This window comes from Bolinopsis microptera, chromosome 9 (genome assembly GCF_026151205.1).
Source record: "Bolinopsis microptera isolate Bmic1 chromosome 9, MBARI_Bmic_1.0, whole genome shotgun sequence".
Taxonomy (NCBI): Eukaryota; Metazoa; Ctenophora; class Tentaculata; order Lobata; family Bolinopsidae; genus Bolinopsis; species Bolinopsis microptera.
The window spans coordinates 2,899,231-2,915,228 of NC_087080.1; the positions used below are offsets into that span (position 1 = coordinate 2,899,231).

Here is a 15,998-nt window from a genome sequence, read left to right on the forward strand (position 1 = left end):
GCGATTTCAAGCGATATTTCTTATTATCTTAATCGATACAGCTTTTGGTACTGATAAGAAACGTGAAATAAATCGATTAAGATAATAAGAAATATCGCTTGTCATGTCAATATAAACGCGAATAAAATGACAAACTTTCCATTTAAATATTACTAAAAAACCAGAAATGATTAATCGTCATTAAAAATAATTTGGTTTCAACACTCATCAATCTTCATATACAATCATACCAGTTTGAAACCACTCCATACTGGGAATTGGGATGGATATCCCGCATTCAAAGCGAGCATATACTTCAATTTTGTGAAACCACTCTGAATAAATCAATTCATGATCAGTTTATGATCAGTCTATGATCAGGTTATGATTCTACACTTCAACCTGAACCATTGTTGCTTTGAAAACATCGCTGCTCCCAGAATGTCCCTATGCTCTTGTTATAATGCTCCTCTATTACATGTGTGCGGTAAAGGTCGCCTAAATCGAACTCTTCTCCGCAAAATGTGCACTCAAAATTGTCTTTTCGTTTCTCCTTTTCTTGGCTTGACTTTGACTCCGCCACATCATCTGAAGTCTCTAGTTCCGTAATAATTTCCTGAGGACCGCTTGTTTCGGAAGATAGCACTGCACACAGGTCCGAATAGGTTGTATTATATCCTGATGCTTTCCGCAATTCCTTGTTGTCTTGAAGCATAATGCTGTAATGATTTAGCATTTCTCCTGAAATGCTTTTTACATTCTCGGTATCCACCATAGTTTCTGGATCGTCTATGAAGAAGGGGACAACACAAGTTTGCTCCTGAGAATAAATGTCATAAAAATCTCAAAACTCGTTTATAATTGTTTATCAATTTAGTTATCGATGATAACTTAAAAGATCCAGGTATGATCTGCAGATGGTTAAAAAAGGAGTATGGAGGCTGAGGGCACTTTACTATCTTATAGTATCGAATATGTATTATTACTTAAGTTGACTCTAACCTCAAATATCAGGCTTTTGTGTCTCTTGTTATCTTCTGCAATTGGATCAGGTGAAGTCATCGTGACTTTTTCATAAGATCCGTTGTCGTTTTTCATTCCCTGCCGTGAAGAGAGATTACTTACTTAAGGTTAACTAGCAGGACCCCGTCTAACCCTAAAATGGTGTCAAGACTCAAGAGACTAAAACAATTATTACCTATTTAATTCGCGTTTTTGACACCACTTGGGGTACCAAATTTTGGGCTCTAAAACTCCTATTTCTTGGCCAATTTTTTATTTTTTCATGCTGATTTGGAGGCCATTAAAGCATTTGACCCAGTCAAAAAAGTTTCAGTTGTATATCTTTGACGGTTTTTGCAGAAATTGGCGTTAAAGTTGATGCCGTGGTGTCAGTAAAATGGCACAGATAAATATATATATATATATCGTCTCGCTTTATATTTAGTAAGATGATAGATTGCACCGTATTTTATCTTTGAAAACCTCTTCACCAAAACAGGTGTCCCACTTTTAGGAGGGGTATCGTGGCTAATATCTTTACTCATATCACTTATACTTTATCTCATATTATGTTCGTACCAAGTTCACCCCATACTTCTAAACTAAGTCACATCCACAGTCGGTAACACATTGCGAGTACATTGAAAATGAAAACATAAAAAACTCTCTGAATATAAACAACATTTAAAAAAACTCACCTCTGAAATACTGGCCACGTCTCGCTTGAGATGTGTTACGTCCTGTAGTATCTGATGGAACTCTCTGTTTCCGTCCGCCTGTTTAACCATGTTCATTGTTATGCGATCTTCTAACTTATGTTGCTTTTTCTGTTGCATGCCTGGTTATTGGCTAATAATCAACAAATTGTTCATTTAATTACACTAACAATATCACGTGATTTGATACAAACTTTGAAAAATCACTATTTTACCTCCCACTTTTCTCAAATCCCCCCCCCCCCCCCCCCCCCCCCCCCCCAATCTATATGATCATACAACATATTGCTATATTAATTGCAACTGCACTTAAATAAAAGTGGCATCAAATTGCTATTAAAACGTGTATTGTGATCGAACCTGAGCACTAGAAATAAGAAAAGTAACAAACTAATATTGTACAACGCACAACTAAGGGTGGTCAATGTAATCATGTTGGAAGATAAGGAAAACAATATATTGTGTGGAGTGAGTCCTTAGGAATCCTTATATTTTCCAAGTTTTGCTTTCGCTTTTTTAATGCTTCCTATACAGTTTCAAAATAAATGTAGAACGAGTACAGTAACCGTCTCAATTATAGTATATTATGATATAAAATATACAGTGTAGTTTGGGTAGTGTTGTAGTAACTGAATGGCGCTGACTACAAATACAGGGTGGGCCAAAAGTCAGTGTGCAAACGTTGGGTCTTATACCTCCGCCGTGTTTTATATTTGAGAGCTGTTGCTTTGCAGATGGCATACTGTACTTACTGGTTCGAGGATTCCGTCGTCAAAATTTGAAAATTCGAATATTTTAGACCACGCCCATTCAATATTAAAACACCTATATTGTTTTCTCTGAACATGCTGAACGCCTAATTTTTTCAGAGACGGTAGATTATCAAATGTTGCATATGATCTGAAAACATGAGGCAAAACGGATTAGAAATGACGAAGTTATCAAGCATTTTGTGTATCTCGTTAACAAAATTGACTGGGTGATTATGAGTAGTATATGATGCATTTTTCAATAGCCATTTTGGGAAAAAGTGGGGCACACATAATGAAAGTAAGCATATTACGTAATGTTACCGGCGGCGTCCTTGTAACTTGTGTGATATCATGTTCCATGTGGAAGCTATATTGGATGTAACTTGATTATTATGTCATGTTCATTGCTCACAGTACTTTTGTGATCTTATCTTGTCTCGATCTTACCAGATTAGAGCGGGCCACAGTTAAGTTATAATGTGCCATTATTAATGATGGGTATTATTATTAATGACGGGTATTATTATTATTATTAATAATGGGTATTATTAATAATGACGGGTATTATTATCAATGACGGGTATTATTATTATTAATGACGGTATCATTATTATTAATAATGACGGGTATTATTATTAATGACGGGTATTATTATTAATGACGGGTATTATTATCAATGACGGGTATTATTATTATTAATGACGGGTATTATTATTAATGACGGTATTATTAATAATGACGGGTATTATTATTAATGAATGGTATTATTATTATTAATGACGGGTATTATTATTATTAATGACGGGTATTATTATTAATGACGGTATTGTTAATAATGACGGGTATTTTTATAAATGACGGGTATTATTGTTAATGACGGGTATTATTATTATTAATGACGGGTATTATTATTTTAGTGACGGGTATTATTATTATTAATGACGGGTATTATTGTTAATGACGGGTATCATTATTAATGACGGGTATTATTATTATTAATGACGGTATCATTATTATTAATAATGACGGGTATTATTATTAATGACGGGCATCATTATTAATGACGGTATTGTTAATAATGACGGGTATTATTGTTAATGACGGGTATTATTATTATTAATGACGGGTATTATTATTATTAATGACGGGTATTATTGTACAAGTCACAAATAATAATAATAATAATAACCGTCACTAAAAATAATAATTCCCGTCATTAACAATAATACCCGTCATTAATAATAATACCCGTCATTATTAACAATACCGTCATTAATAATAGTACCCGTCATTAATTATAATACCCGTCATTAATAATAATACCCGTCATTAACAATAATACCCGTCATTAATAATAATAACCGTCACTAAAATAATAATACCCGTCATTAATAATAATAATACCCGTCATTAACAATAATACCCGTCATTTATAAAAAATACCCGTCATTATTAACAATACCGTCATTAATAATAGGGTAATATTATTAATGACGGGTATCATTATTAATGACGGGTATTATTATTAATGACGGTATTGTTAATAATGACGGGTATTATTGTTAATGACGGGTATTATTATTTTTAGTGACGGGTATTATTATTATTATTATTTGTGACTTGTACAATAATACCCGCCATTAATAATAATAATACCCGTCATTTACAATAATACCCGTCATTATTAACAATACCCGTCATTATTAACAATACCGTCATTAATAATGATACCCGTCATTAATAATAATACCCGTCATTATTAATAATAATGATACCGTCATTAATAATAATAATACTCGTCATTTATAAAAATACCCGTCATTATTAACAATACCGTCATTATTAACAATACCGTCATTATTAACAATACCGTCATTAATAATAATACCCGTCATTAATAATAATAATACCCGTCATTAATAATAATAATACCATTCATTAATAATAATACCTGTCATTAATAATAATACCCGTCATTAATAATAATATCCGTCATTAATAATAATATTCGTCATTAATAATAATACCCGTCTTAATAATAATACCCGTCATTGATAATAATACCCGTCATTATTAATAATACCGTCATTAATAATAATACCCGTCATTAATAATAATAATACCCGTCATTAATAATAATACCCGTCATTAATAATAATACCCGTCATTATTAATAATAATGATACCGTCATTAATAATAATAATCCCGTCATTAATAATGATACCCGTCTTAATAATAATACCCGTCATTGATAATAATACCCGTCATTATTAATAATACCCGTCATTATTAATAATACCCGTCATTATTAATAATACCCATTATTAATAATAATCCCCGTCATTAATAATAATACCCGTCATTAATAATGGCACATTATAACTTAACTGTGGCCCGCTCTAATCTGGTAAGATCGAGACAAGATAAGATCACAAAAGTACTGTGAGCAATGAACATGACGTAATAATCAAGTTACATCCAATATAGCTTCCACATGGAACATGATATCACACAAGTTACAAGGACGCCGCCGGTAACATTACGTAATATGCTTACCTTACTCGGGAATATTATAGCGGGTTAATTTATGACTGGGAAAATTAATAACCGGGAAAAATATGGCGGAATTTCCCAAAACCCGCCAAATTATCCCGGTCATGTATTTACCGGTGGCCGACCTTTCAAGTTTTTTTTGAGAGGTCAACAAATTTTCAACCGAAATTTCTGTTTTTGTTACTTGTTAAAGAAGTTATTTCAATTTACAGTTACTGATATTACTCAGAAATAGAAAAAAAGACACGTCTAGTATTTAAAGGAAAATAAATCTATAGCAATAATAAGTCAAATCTTCATTAAAGCGTATTCTCATTCTCATTATCGCTAATGTCCCCTCCATTATCATTATTGATATCCCCCTGCTGCTGCAGACCGTCAAATTCGAAGTTGTATTGTTGTCTTAACAAGACTTTCATTTTGTCCGCTAATGGGGCTACTGCTCTGAAGGTCAGCCGGACTCACCGGAGCTTAATTTCCTGCCCACCGCTTGGTATTGGGGAACGTCTTGGCTTTGCATCTTCAACTGCTCCAGTAATCAATCCACCGTGGACCATGAAATAGTGGCACAGTTTACTCACTTCATGGGCAAGAAAAGTGAGAATCACGGTCCACCCTGAAATCTGATTTCTATAACCAAATTGTGATTTTTATAACGAAATTATGGTAGCAACCGCCAATAAAGTTACAGCCCTCCATCCACTGCTTCAAAAGTCTTCTCTAGCACATATGAGACTTCAGGTAAAATATAATACTATAATACCTCCGCCACTGAGTGCTGCGCGCTATAATTCCCGACAGCTTGCTGGAGGGAATTTGCGGGCACGAAGTTGCGGAGGTATTATATTTTATAATACGTTCCGGTTCCGATTGCAGAAGGGGTGTAATCCGATACGTGCGCATCATACAATATAGTGTCTAATATATAGAACGCCAGTGTTATTTGTTTTGAAACTTGCCGCCAGCCAGTCTGAGTCTGGGCTGATAATACCCTCGCTTCTCTTGCGGGAATAATGAGCAAATTATCAGCCCTCGGTGTCCCCGAGTTTTAGTGGATATAATTCCCGGAAGGTATTATAATAATCACCACCCCCTTGGAACCCCATAATCTGAGTCGGCGGGTTTTTTTATGACTGGTAAAATTTTTGACCGGGAAAAATATGGCGGAATCTTCCAAAACCCACCACTTTATCCCGGTTATAATAATCCCGAGTAAGGTACTTTCATTATGTGTGCCCCACTTTTTCCCAAAATGGCTATTGAAAAATGCATCATATACTACTATTATGTGACACCGTGACACGACACCTTAATTGGGCACCCTTAACAATTCCCATAATGTTTAACGGGGTAGTTAACGGGGTCACCTTATCACGTGATTAGGTAAACCAATCACCTGATCACACGTAATGAATAAACTCGTTATGCTTCATATCTCGGTCATCTGAGAAGCTACAGTTCTAATTTTTTCAGGACAAACGTAATTCGAATGGCCAAACACAATTCAATATAATTTAGCTTGATCCGACTATCCAAACTATCAAATAAATGTGAAAATGAACCTCCATTTGAAAAAAATGAACGCGAATATTTTTCGAGTTGACAAATTCCTCGAACCAGTGGTGGTACTAAGTCATACCAGAAGAAAGTATTTCAATCGGGCACTCAGTGACTGAGCTATTAAGGCCAACGTTTGCACACTGACTTTTGGCCCACCCTGTATATTCTATAATATTGTGATTATTACTATTTTGGTGTAGCTGAGTCTAATTTATCACTTACAACAATGGATAAATACAGCAAACATAACAGCCGTTATTGATATTACCTCCCGAAAACTTATATTATAGATCCCAGCTTACGAAGTCTGACCAAAAGTGTTTATTTTTAATAAATGATATCGTTTAGTTAGCAAGAACTAGTTTTTGCTTGGGCCAGCGTCCCGACTATGCTGCAGGGAAATCTGTACCGAAAGGACCGTGGCCGAACGCTACACGAAAAGGAAATCGGCCCCTCGTTCCTAGCTTGCTAGGTTCGCCATATTGTTGTTGTTGTTGTAGTTAGCAAGAAAGGAACCATGAAAGCTTTTAAAAACGGAACAATGGTTTATTTTAAATATTAATGACATCAAAATATTGACACCTGCAAGATAAAGAAACTACACTGATTACAAGAAATAATGGTTGACAAGCAAAAAACGGAAACGTAGCTCTTCCTACGGAAACGTTCAGCTAATTTCCAGAGCCATGATTCCTGACCAATTCAAATAATATAAAGTACACGTCATGCAAAGTGCTCAAAGTCCACATTGCATAGCCACACAGTATAGTGGTAGTTTTCCCAGATGTGAGTTAGTATACAGTAACCTCACTAGTATCCTGTGTTAATACTGAGGGGTACATGTGGTGTAATGTGGTGTAGTCTCCATGTACACCTGGTCTGAGGGCCCCTACGTTAATTGCTTTTCAGACTCTATAATGATGCTTTTCAGTGGGGAGGTCTCAATAGACAGTTAAAGAACACAATATAGAATATAGATTATATATATTTACTGTATAGATATTAAATGTTTACTTTAAAGATGTTTTATACTGTATAGATGTTTACAATATTATACAATGTACAGTAAATGTTTCACAACTTTCGCTTTTGAAAATCTCATGAATTGAGATTGGTTCAGGTATTAAAAAGTTAGTTCAAAATAAAAGAAATTAAATCGGGGCGTATGCAATAATAAGGCAGTCACTAAAATCAATAGAACTCCATCTGGTGGCATCTAAACTCGTTAATTACAACACCCATTATTACTGGATGGAGTATTTTGGCAGTCAACTTAAGAATAATTACTACTCCCACTGGCTGCCCTGCAGATTTGTTTAATAAACTTGCCGCATAGGATCATAATATATAATACTGGACGTCTATACAATGTGCATTTGTTGTGGGACACACGGCCCCCCCCCCCCCCCCCCCCCCCCCCGGGGACACACTCAACTAAGCGAGTAAGAAATGCCCTGCAGAATAAGTTAACACGGTCTTACCATTGGCTCTGAATCTAATTAATTATTTATGTCTATTGTTTAATTAATTATGTCTAATTAATTGTGAATATCGGGCTCTATTCTAAATTAAATGTGTGTTAATGAACACAGCACGTTTTGGTATAGAGTAGATGCTACACTCTGCTCAGAGCTCACGTGCTCTACTAAACCTGAAAGACCCTTATCGGCGGAGTAGTGTATTGTTCAAATAAGTTAATGACTAATAACATAAATGTTAGTACTCCTTAGCATAATGTGAATACTCTTATAACATAATTATAACAATTAACATAATGTAATAATAACATTACCCAGGAAGAAGATTTCAACTTATACAACTACATTTCTGCAAAAGAACAGCTCTGTCTACTATACGAACTCACAGGTAAAAGTCAAAAGTCCAGCAAATAATAATACAAAAGCCGATGAGTAACAATATATAACATTGAATAATGGTATCTATATATTTATAATCATAGGATTGTGGCATTATAATGTATAGCATTGTAGCACATATTATTACATGTATTATTAGCAAATCCAATTAGTTACATGCCGATTGCAGATTATTAGAAGCAGACTATCAGAAGAAGAGGATTGCATTTCCGAGAATTTCCTTGAAAGATTATTTTTAAACCGCCTCCCGATTCACAATTTGAAAGGAAACATTACATAACAAGTTAAGTCATATCTATATCTCCTGAACCATCTCCGAGACGCTAACCCTAACCCCTGCCCCAGGTCTGTGCGAAGAAGCTAACCCTACCCCCTGCCCCAGGTCTGTACGAAGAAGCTAACCCTAACCCCTGCCCCAGGTCTGTACGAAGAAGCTAACCCTAACCCCTGCCCCAGGTCTGTACGAAGAAGCTAACCCTAACCCCTGCCCCAGGTCTGTGCGAAGAAGCTAACCCTAACCCCTGTCCCAGGTCTGTACGAAGAAGTTAACCCTAACCCCTGCCCCAGGTCTGTGCGAAGAAGCTAACCCTAACCAGCTAACCCCTGCCCCAGGTCTGTACGAAGAAGTTAACCCTAACCCCTGCCCCAGGTCTGTGCGAAGAAGCTAACCCTAACCAGCTAACCCCTGCCCCAGGTCTGTACGAAGAAGCTAACCCTAACCCCTGCCCCAGGTCTGTACGAAGAAGCTAACCCTAACCCCTGCCCCAGGTCTGTACGAAGAAGCTAACCCTAACCCCCGCCCCAGGTCTGTACGAAGAAGCTAACCCTAACCCCCGCCCCAGGTCTGTACGAAGAAGCTAACCGTAACCCCTGCCCAAGGTCTGTGCGAATAAGCTAACCTTAACCCCTGCCCCAGGTCTGTACGAAGAAGTTAACCCTAACCCCTGCCCCAGGTCTGTGCGAAGAAGCTAACCCTAACCCCTGCCCCAGGTCTGTACGAAGAAGCTAACCCTAACCCCTGCCCCAGGTCTGTACGAAGAAGCTAACCCAAACCCCTGCCCCAGGTCTGTGCGAAGAAGCTAACCCTAACCCCTGTCCCAGGTCTGTACGAAGAAGCTAACCCTAACCTCTGCCCCAGGTCTGTACGAAGAAGCTAACCCTAACCCCTGCCCCAGGTCTGTACGAAGAAGTTAACCCTAACCCCTGCCCCAGGTCTGTGCGAAGAAGCTAACCCTAACCAGCTAACCCCTGCCCCAGGTCTGTACGAAGAAGCTAACCCTAACCCCTGCCCCAGGTCTGTACGAAGAAGCTAACCCTAACCCCTGCCCCAGGTCTGTACGAAGAAGCTAACCCTAACCCCCGCCCCAGGTCTGTACGAAGAAGCTAACCCTAACCCCTGCCCCAGGTCTGTACGAAGAAGCTAACCCTAACCCCCGCCCCAGGTCTGTACGAAGAAGCTAACCCTAACCCCTGCTCCAGGTCTGTACGAAGAATCTAACCCTACCCCCTGCCCCAGGTCTGTACGAAGAAGCTAACCCTAACCCCTGCCCCTGGTCTGTACGAAGAAGCTAACCATAACCCCTGCTCCAGGTCTGTACGAAGAAGCTAACCCTAACCCCTGCCCCAGGTCTGTACGAAGAAGCTAACCCAAACCCCTGCCCCAGGTCTGTACGAAGAAGCTAACCCTAACCCCTGCCCCAGGTCTGTACGAAGAAGCTAACCCTAACCCCTGCCCCAGGTCTGTACGAAGAAGCTAACCCTAACCCCTGCCCCAGGTCTGTGCGAAGAAGCTAACCCTAACCCCTGCCCCAGGTCTGTACGAAGAAGCTAACCTTAACCCCTGCCCCAGGTCTGTACGAAGAAGCTAACCCAAACCCCTGCCCCAGGTCTGTACGAAGAAGCTAACCCTAACCCCTGCTCCAGGTCTGTACGAAGAAGCTAACCCTAACCCCTGCCCCAGGTCTGTACGAAGAAGGTAACCATAACCCCTGCCCCAGGTCTGTACGAAGAAGCGTACCGAAGCAGCGAAGAAGTCCTCTCCCTTTTCCGACAGTACGTCTCTAATCTGAGACAATGTCAGATAGCACCCTGGATAGAGGAGTTCATTGAGAGGGATATATCCTCCTGGGCTGGGCTGTGTCTCAATGATGATGTGAGCGTCAAGGACCTGGCCTTGCAGCAATTCAACTCTCTGCAGCTCTGCTCCCTTATATTTAGACGGTTGGTTTACTGTTCAGTTGGTACGTTTTGTGGACGAAGTTGTGAGTGTCATGTTAGAGGAATTTTAGAGGAATTTCGGTACATTTTAGGGGAATTTCGGTACATTTTATGGTAGTTGTTGGAGTAAGATGATCCCTAATTATAATAAGTGCACTATATAATTGCTGTACTGAGTAAGTCAATAACGTAGGTCAGGTTTCAACAGACTCTTTTTACTACACACACTTATAACTTAACGATGATAAACACTGTTGCGGGCTTAGCTCTAACTTTTCAAACTTTTAAACTCTAAATGTTGAGAAAAGATCTGTTTTATATCTGCTATTACTGGTGGTTACTGGTACTCCCGCAGGATAGCACATCAACTCTCTGCACTTCAAAACCCACGAGATCTCGCGAAGAAGGGGCTCAACTTTCTCCTGCAAACTGTTCAAGAATGTAAACTTCTCAAGGTGAAAACATACCCACTCAACATTTTACTTACCACTGCTCAAAATTTAAATCATTGACGTTTGCCAACAATTTCCATGTAATGGCAAAAGATATAGTTTAAAGGATTTGATAAAAAATAGGCTCTTGAAGGTGCAGTACTCAATTTAACACACTTAATCAAATATGTACCTAGTTTAACGTTCCAATAACCCCATTACCTCTGGTCCCCCAATAACCCAGTTACCTCTCCCAATAACCCAGTTAACTCCCCCAATAACCCAGTTACCTCCCCCAATAACCCATTTACCTCCCCCAGTAACCCAGTTACCTCCCCCAGTAACCCAGTTACCTCCCCCAGTCACCCAGTTACCTCCCCCAATAACCCAGTTACCTCCCCCAATAACCCAGTTACCTCCCCAATAACCCAGTTACCTCTCCCAATAACCCAGTTACCTCCCCCAGTAACCCAGTTACCTCCCCCAGTCCAAGTACCCCGAAGGAGCACTGGTAGTGTGGGTTTATATCGGATGTATTGAGCTACTTGAGGCTGTAAAGAAGAGTTCACCCCTCAACAACATGGTAGGTTTAAGAGTAGGATTATTTAACGACTTTTTTTGTTGATACCTGTTAATAATAAAACTATTAAAAGGCTATGTGATTTGTCAGGAAATGTAGCAGTTTTATGCCTTTATATTACTATGACTAAATAATTTGTGAGACAGACGAAGAACTACATGAACTGTAATAAAATAAAATAAAGCAGCCTCATTGAAAATAAAAACTCGCATATAAATATAATAAACGAGTTGGCCATAGAAAGAAGAAACTTTGTATCTGGAAGGAAATTTTTGTATGTGGTCAAGTTGGTAACAATAACAAAGTTAATCATATACACAAATAGATGTCTCATAGAAGAAGATTGGGCCAATCGCCAAAGGAACGTACGGTCTGCCGTCTGGGGTTAACAAATAACGATGGCGCACTGTATATTACACATTATATTGTATCATGGGCACGTATCACATTACACATCTTCCAATATTTTAATGTTTGCCAGACCGGAACCGAGCTTTTGTTTTCTAAGCTAAAGTTGTTTCGGAGAACATTAAGCCATATTAAGGCACTTTGTAAGTAGTGTAGGCTCTCTGTAAGTAGTGTAGGCACTCTCTAAGCTTACAAACGTTGTCAAATTTCAAAAACTTGTCGATTACAACGAAACTCGCAATTACAACGAAACTCTAGTGGAGATTGATTATATTTTAGTATGTTAATTAATGCAATATATGTAATAGGGGCTACCAAGTCCCTACGACATTAACACATAACATGCGTGCAAGTTCAGACAAAAATAACATACAGGATGGGCCAGAAGAGACTGCCCACACGCAACCCTTAAATACCTTGAAATTTACCTAATTTAAGTAGGTTCAGAATTACACAAACATTTCAGAGGTTACAGGTATGGGTAAAAGTTAATGAAATATATAGGATTTCTTATTACATTACTAGAAAGCCCGTGATCACAGGGAGGAAGGTAATAGTATTCTTTGGTAGTCAGTTTTCATAATTATAGCATCAAAAAATATCCGTCACAACCGAGTATACAGCCCATTAAAATGTTGCTTGCACTGAAGTCTGAACACAACGTAATTACCACAAAACCGATCAAAATGACGTTAAAACAATCATTGTACGTACGTACGTTTCAACCGCGTTACCATAGGTTACTATGCAACTACCTATTTCTCATCTAGTTTGTACGTGGGCGGTAGTGCAAACAAAAACAATTCTTTGAATTATAAGTAAGATAAACAAATTACACACAGGTTTGCTATTGCTGGGAGACTGCCAACCCCCTCTAGCCAGCATATGTAATAAGTGCAGAGTTGCTGGTCCATAAGGACCTTATCACATACGTACGTCTTAATCACATACGTACTTACCAGAAGAAACTGCCCACATACAACCATCTAATAACTCGCATGATTGTGATCAGAATTACACAGAAATTTGAAAGGTTACAGATATGAGTCAAAGTGAGGTTCCCAAAAATTGTCGTAAAATTTTTCAATCGAAGCTGATTTGGCATTCCCTCTTTTTGTATAACCCTGGAATTGCTCACATTAGTCAGAATTGCACAAATTCTACGGAAATCGTGATATGGTTTTAAGTTAGGTTTCCAGAAAATGTTATCACCCAGGACCCCTAATATATATAATTGTATATTCAAATTCTCAGTTAACGTCTGTAATATTATATATTGGGAACCGACGGCGTAGGACACGAGGGTGAAGGGACGATCACATGACTCACTTAATCATGGAACCATACACCGTCCTTGGGTCCTTCACCCTCGTGACCTCTACCCTCGTGACTTCCGCCATAGTGTCATCATATACCCTTAACTTAATATCATAATATGCTAGAACACCCCGTAGATTTACATGATCACCTCATCAAGAAGACACGGTATTCTAGGATCGCTAATTGATACTCATATCACCTGTTCATTTACATGATCACCTTATCAAGAAGACTCACGTCACTTTACACAGCATAAACTGGTTACATGATTGATAGAGAACGACTCATTAACATGATCACCTTATCATGAAGACAAGGTATTCTAGGATCGCTAATTGATACTCACGTCACTTTACACATCCAATCTTAGCATAAACTAGGCTATTAACTGGTCACATGATTGATAAAGAACGACGTAATTAGCCCCAATTAGAGAAGCTCAAGTTATATATAACTGACCCCATCCAGTATTTCCATTCTATACCCCACCAGTTTTGTTACAAATTTTGAGTAGGTTTATCTCCTCCAGCACTTACTGTGCCGAATTTACATTATCATCACTGAGATTGCAGTTTAGTTTCTTTCGACATTTTGTGTCCAATACCTATTTCTATGTAAAATCCGGACTGGAATATTATTTATGAGTCGTATAGTTGAAATGTTTTCTTGGGTAAATTTCTATTGATCCCGTTTGATATTTTTAGATCATGAATACGATGGTGTCACATTGAAACGTTGAATAATTCCTTTCCTGATAAGAGCCTTTTCCTTGTCGCATCAAACGGGAAATTTACCCAAGAAAACACCTATTTCTATGTTCTATATCACTTACAGCGGTTAAAACTTCATTATTTGAATAAATTGTCGCCAGTTTTACATTTCCTAAGATTCAACTCGAAAACGTTAGTTCTTACTTACTGTCGTCCTGAAAGTGAGTTTTTCCTTGTTTCGTTCTCTGAAGCTACGGTACCACTCCTCATCAGGTCTCAGATTTATAACAGGTGTGGGTGGGCGGTGATTTTTAACATACTCCTCAATTAAATCCAAGGTTTGCTCCTGTCCCATGTGACAGCCAAGGTCGTTGTAGTACTGCAACAGTAGAACAATGTAATGCTCCTCCGCGTCTGATGGATGGAAAGTCTTCTGGACGAGCCTTCCTCTCAGTCGACTGTATAAAGTTGATTTTTTGACGGCAAAATACTTGCTTGCATGGAGAACTGTCATACGACTTGATAAAACTTCTTCCACAGCTTTCTTTAGGCCATCTTTATCGACAGGGGGCTTCTTTAATTCGTAGTCTTTCGGCATAGTTACAATCTTCTAACTAGCTTTAGAGGAAGAATATTTAATGTAAACAATCACTCGTGAAATAGTTGTTTCTGCAGAAAACTTGAATGTTTTCACTAACGGGGCCGGGGTACAGAACAAAGAGAGAAAAATAACTAATAAGACAAAAAGCACTTAGATAAGGACCATAGATCATGATGCGTTGAATTTGATTTCAAAACTAAACTAATTTTCTCCCCCAATCACATACAATTCTAGTAGATAGGTAGATCACATACCACTATAAACACAAATTGTAATCTATGTTATTTTATATGGTGAGCATTAGCTGACTTCTAAAATGAAATCTCCAGGTCAGTAATGGTGATATGCAGCTGCAGTCACCCGACGATAAACGGGTGTACAATCTAAAGGTGGGAAAGGTTGATGGTAGTCATGTACACTTGAAAACGACGTAACTCGAGGATGGTCGCCTTTGATGTGAATACATGACTACCATCAATCGTGACCTATTATACATATATTGTATAATCATATTAATGACGTACGGCGGTGTAAGGCACAGACATATTGCATACGAAACGACACACACTCTTTACCACCCCGCTGCTATGCGACAAAGATATTGTATAAAATATAACTAAATAATTTACACAATACGGTACCCATGTCTGAGCGGCTCTCCTCAAAAACTTTATCTTCTCATCGAGGCAAAAAGTTTAAAAAACACGGGTCTCATAAAATCAAAAAATACATATATAAGTCCGGAATCGCACTATTGACCTAAAAATACACTTCGCAAATCGCATCCCCACAACAGATTGGACTTAAGTCACTTTAGTCGCCTATACACAATCTTATATTGTTAAGTTATAGAGTATAGCATTGAATCTTATAATTATTGTAAAACCTTCTATGAGGATAATTCTAGATTTATACATTCTGAATTGTCATGAACCGCAGTATAATACACGTAGTAAGTCACTTGGCATAAGTGAATGTGGCATACTGTATTCAGGGAAGTAGTTTTTACAGATTTTTGATAAAACGGAGTTGTGTTATTCACCTCCCCCACCTATTAATTGTTTCACCCCCCCCCCCCAACTATTAATTGTCACACCCCCCTCAACTTTTAATTGTCTTACCCCCCCCCCTCAACTTTTAATTGTCTCACCCCCCCCAACTATTAATTGTTTCACACCCCCCCCCCCAACTATTAATTGTCACCCCCCCCCCCCCCCAACTATTAATTGTTTCACCTCCCCCCCAACTATTAATTGTCACCCCCCAACTATTAATTGTCTCGCCCCCCCCC

General features: G+C 38.4%; 2 protein-coding genes across 3 annotated transcripts in view; one reads left to right on the plus strand and one right to left on the minus strand.

Moving 5' to 3' along the window:
- The window catches only part of LOC134821246 (trafficking protein particle complex subunit 10-like), a 107,784-nt gene that overhangs the window by 80,570 nt on the left and 11,216 nt on the right, over positions 1–15,998 (plus strand). For both annotated transcript variants that reach the window (XM_063831949.1, XM_063831951.1), the window contains exons 8-11: positions 8,360–8,429; positions 10,438–10,660; positions 11,013–11,112; positions 11,576–11,671. In XM_063831949.1, the coding sequence (XP_063688019.1) occupies positions 8,360–8,429; positions 10,438–10,660; positions 11,013–11,112; positions 11,576–11,671 (489 nt within the window). The remainder of the gene's footprint in view (positions 1–8,359; positions 8,430–10,437; positions 10,661–11,012; positions 11,113–11,575; positions 11,672–15,998) is intronic.
- LOC134821248 (uncharacterized) lies at positions 128–14,709 on the minus strand. The gene is made up of 4 exons (XM_063831952.1): positions 14,315–14,709; positions 1,680–1,757; positions 982–1,080; positions 128–799 (listed from the first exon to the last, which is right to left on the minus strand). The coding sequence occupies exons 1-4, from the start codon at positions 14,702–14,704 to the stop codon at positions 377–379; spliced, it is 990 nt and encodes a 329-aa protein (XP_063688022.1). The 5' UTR covers positions 14,705–14,709; the 3' UTR covers positions 128–376.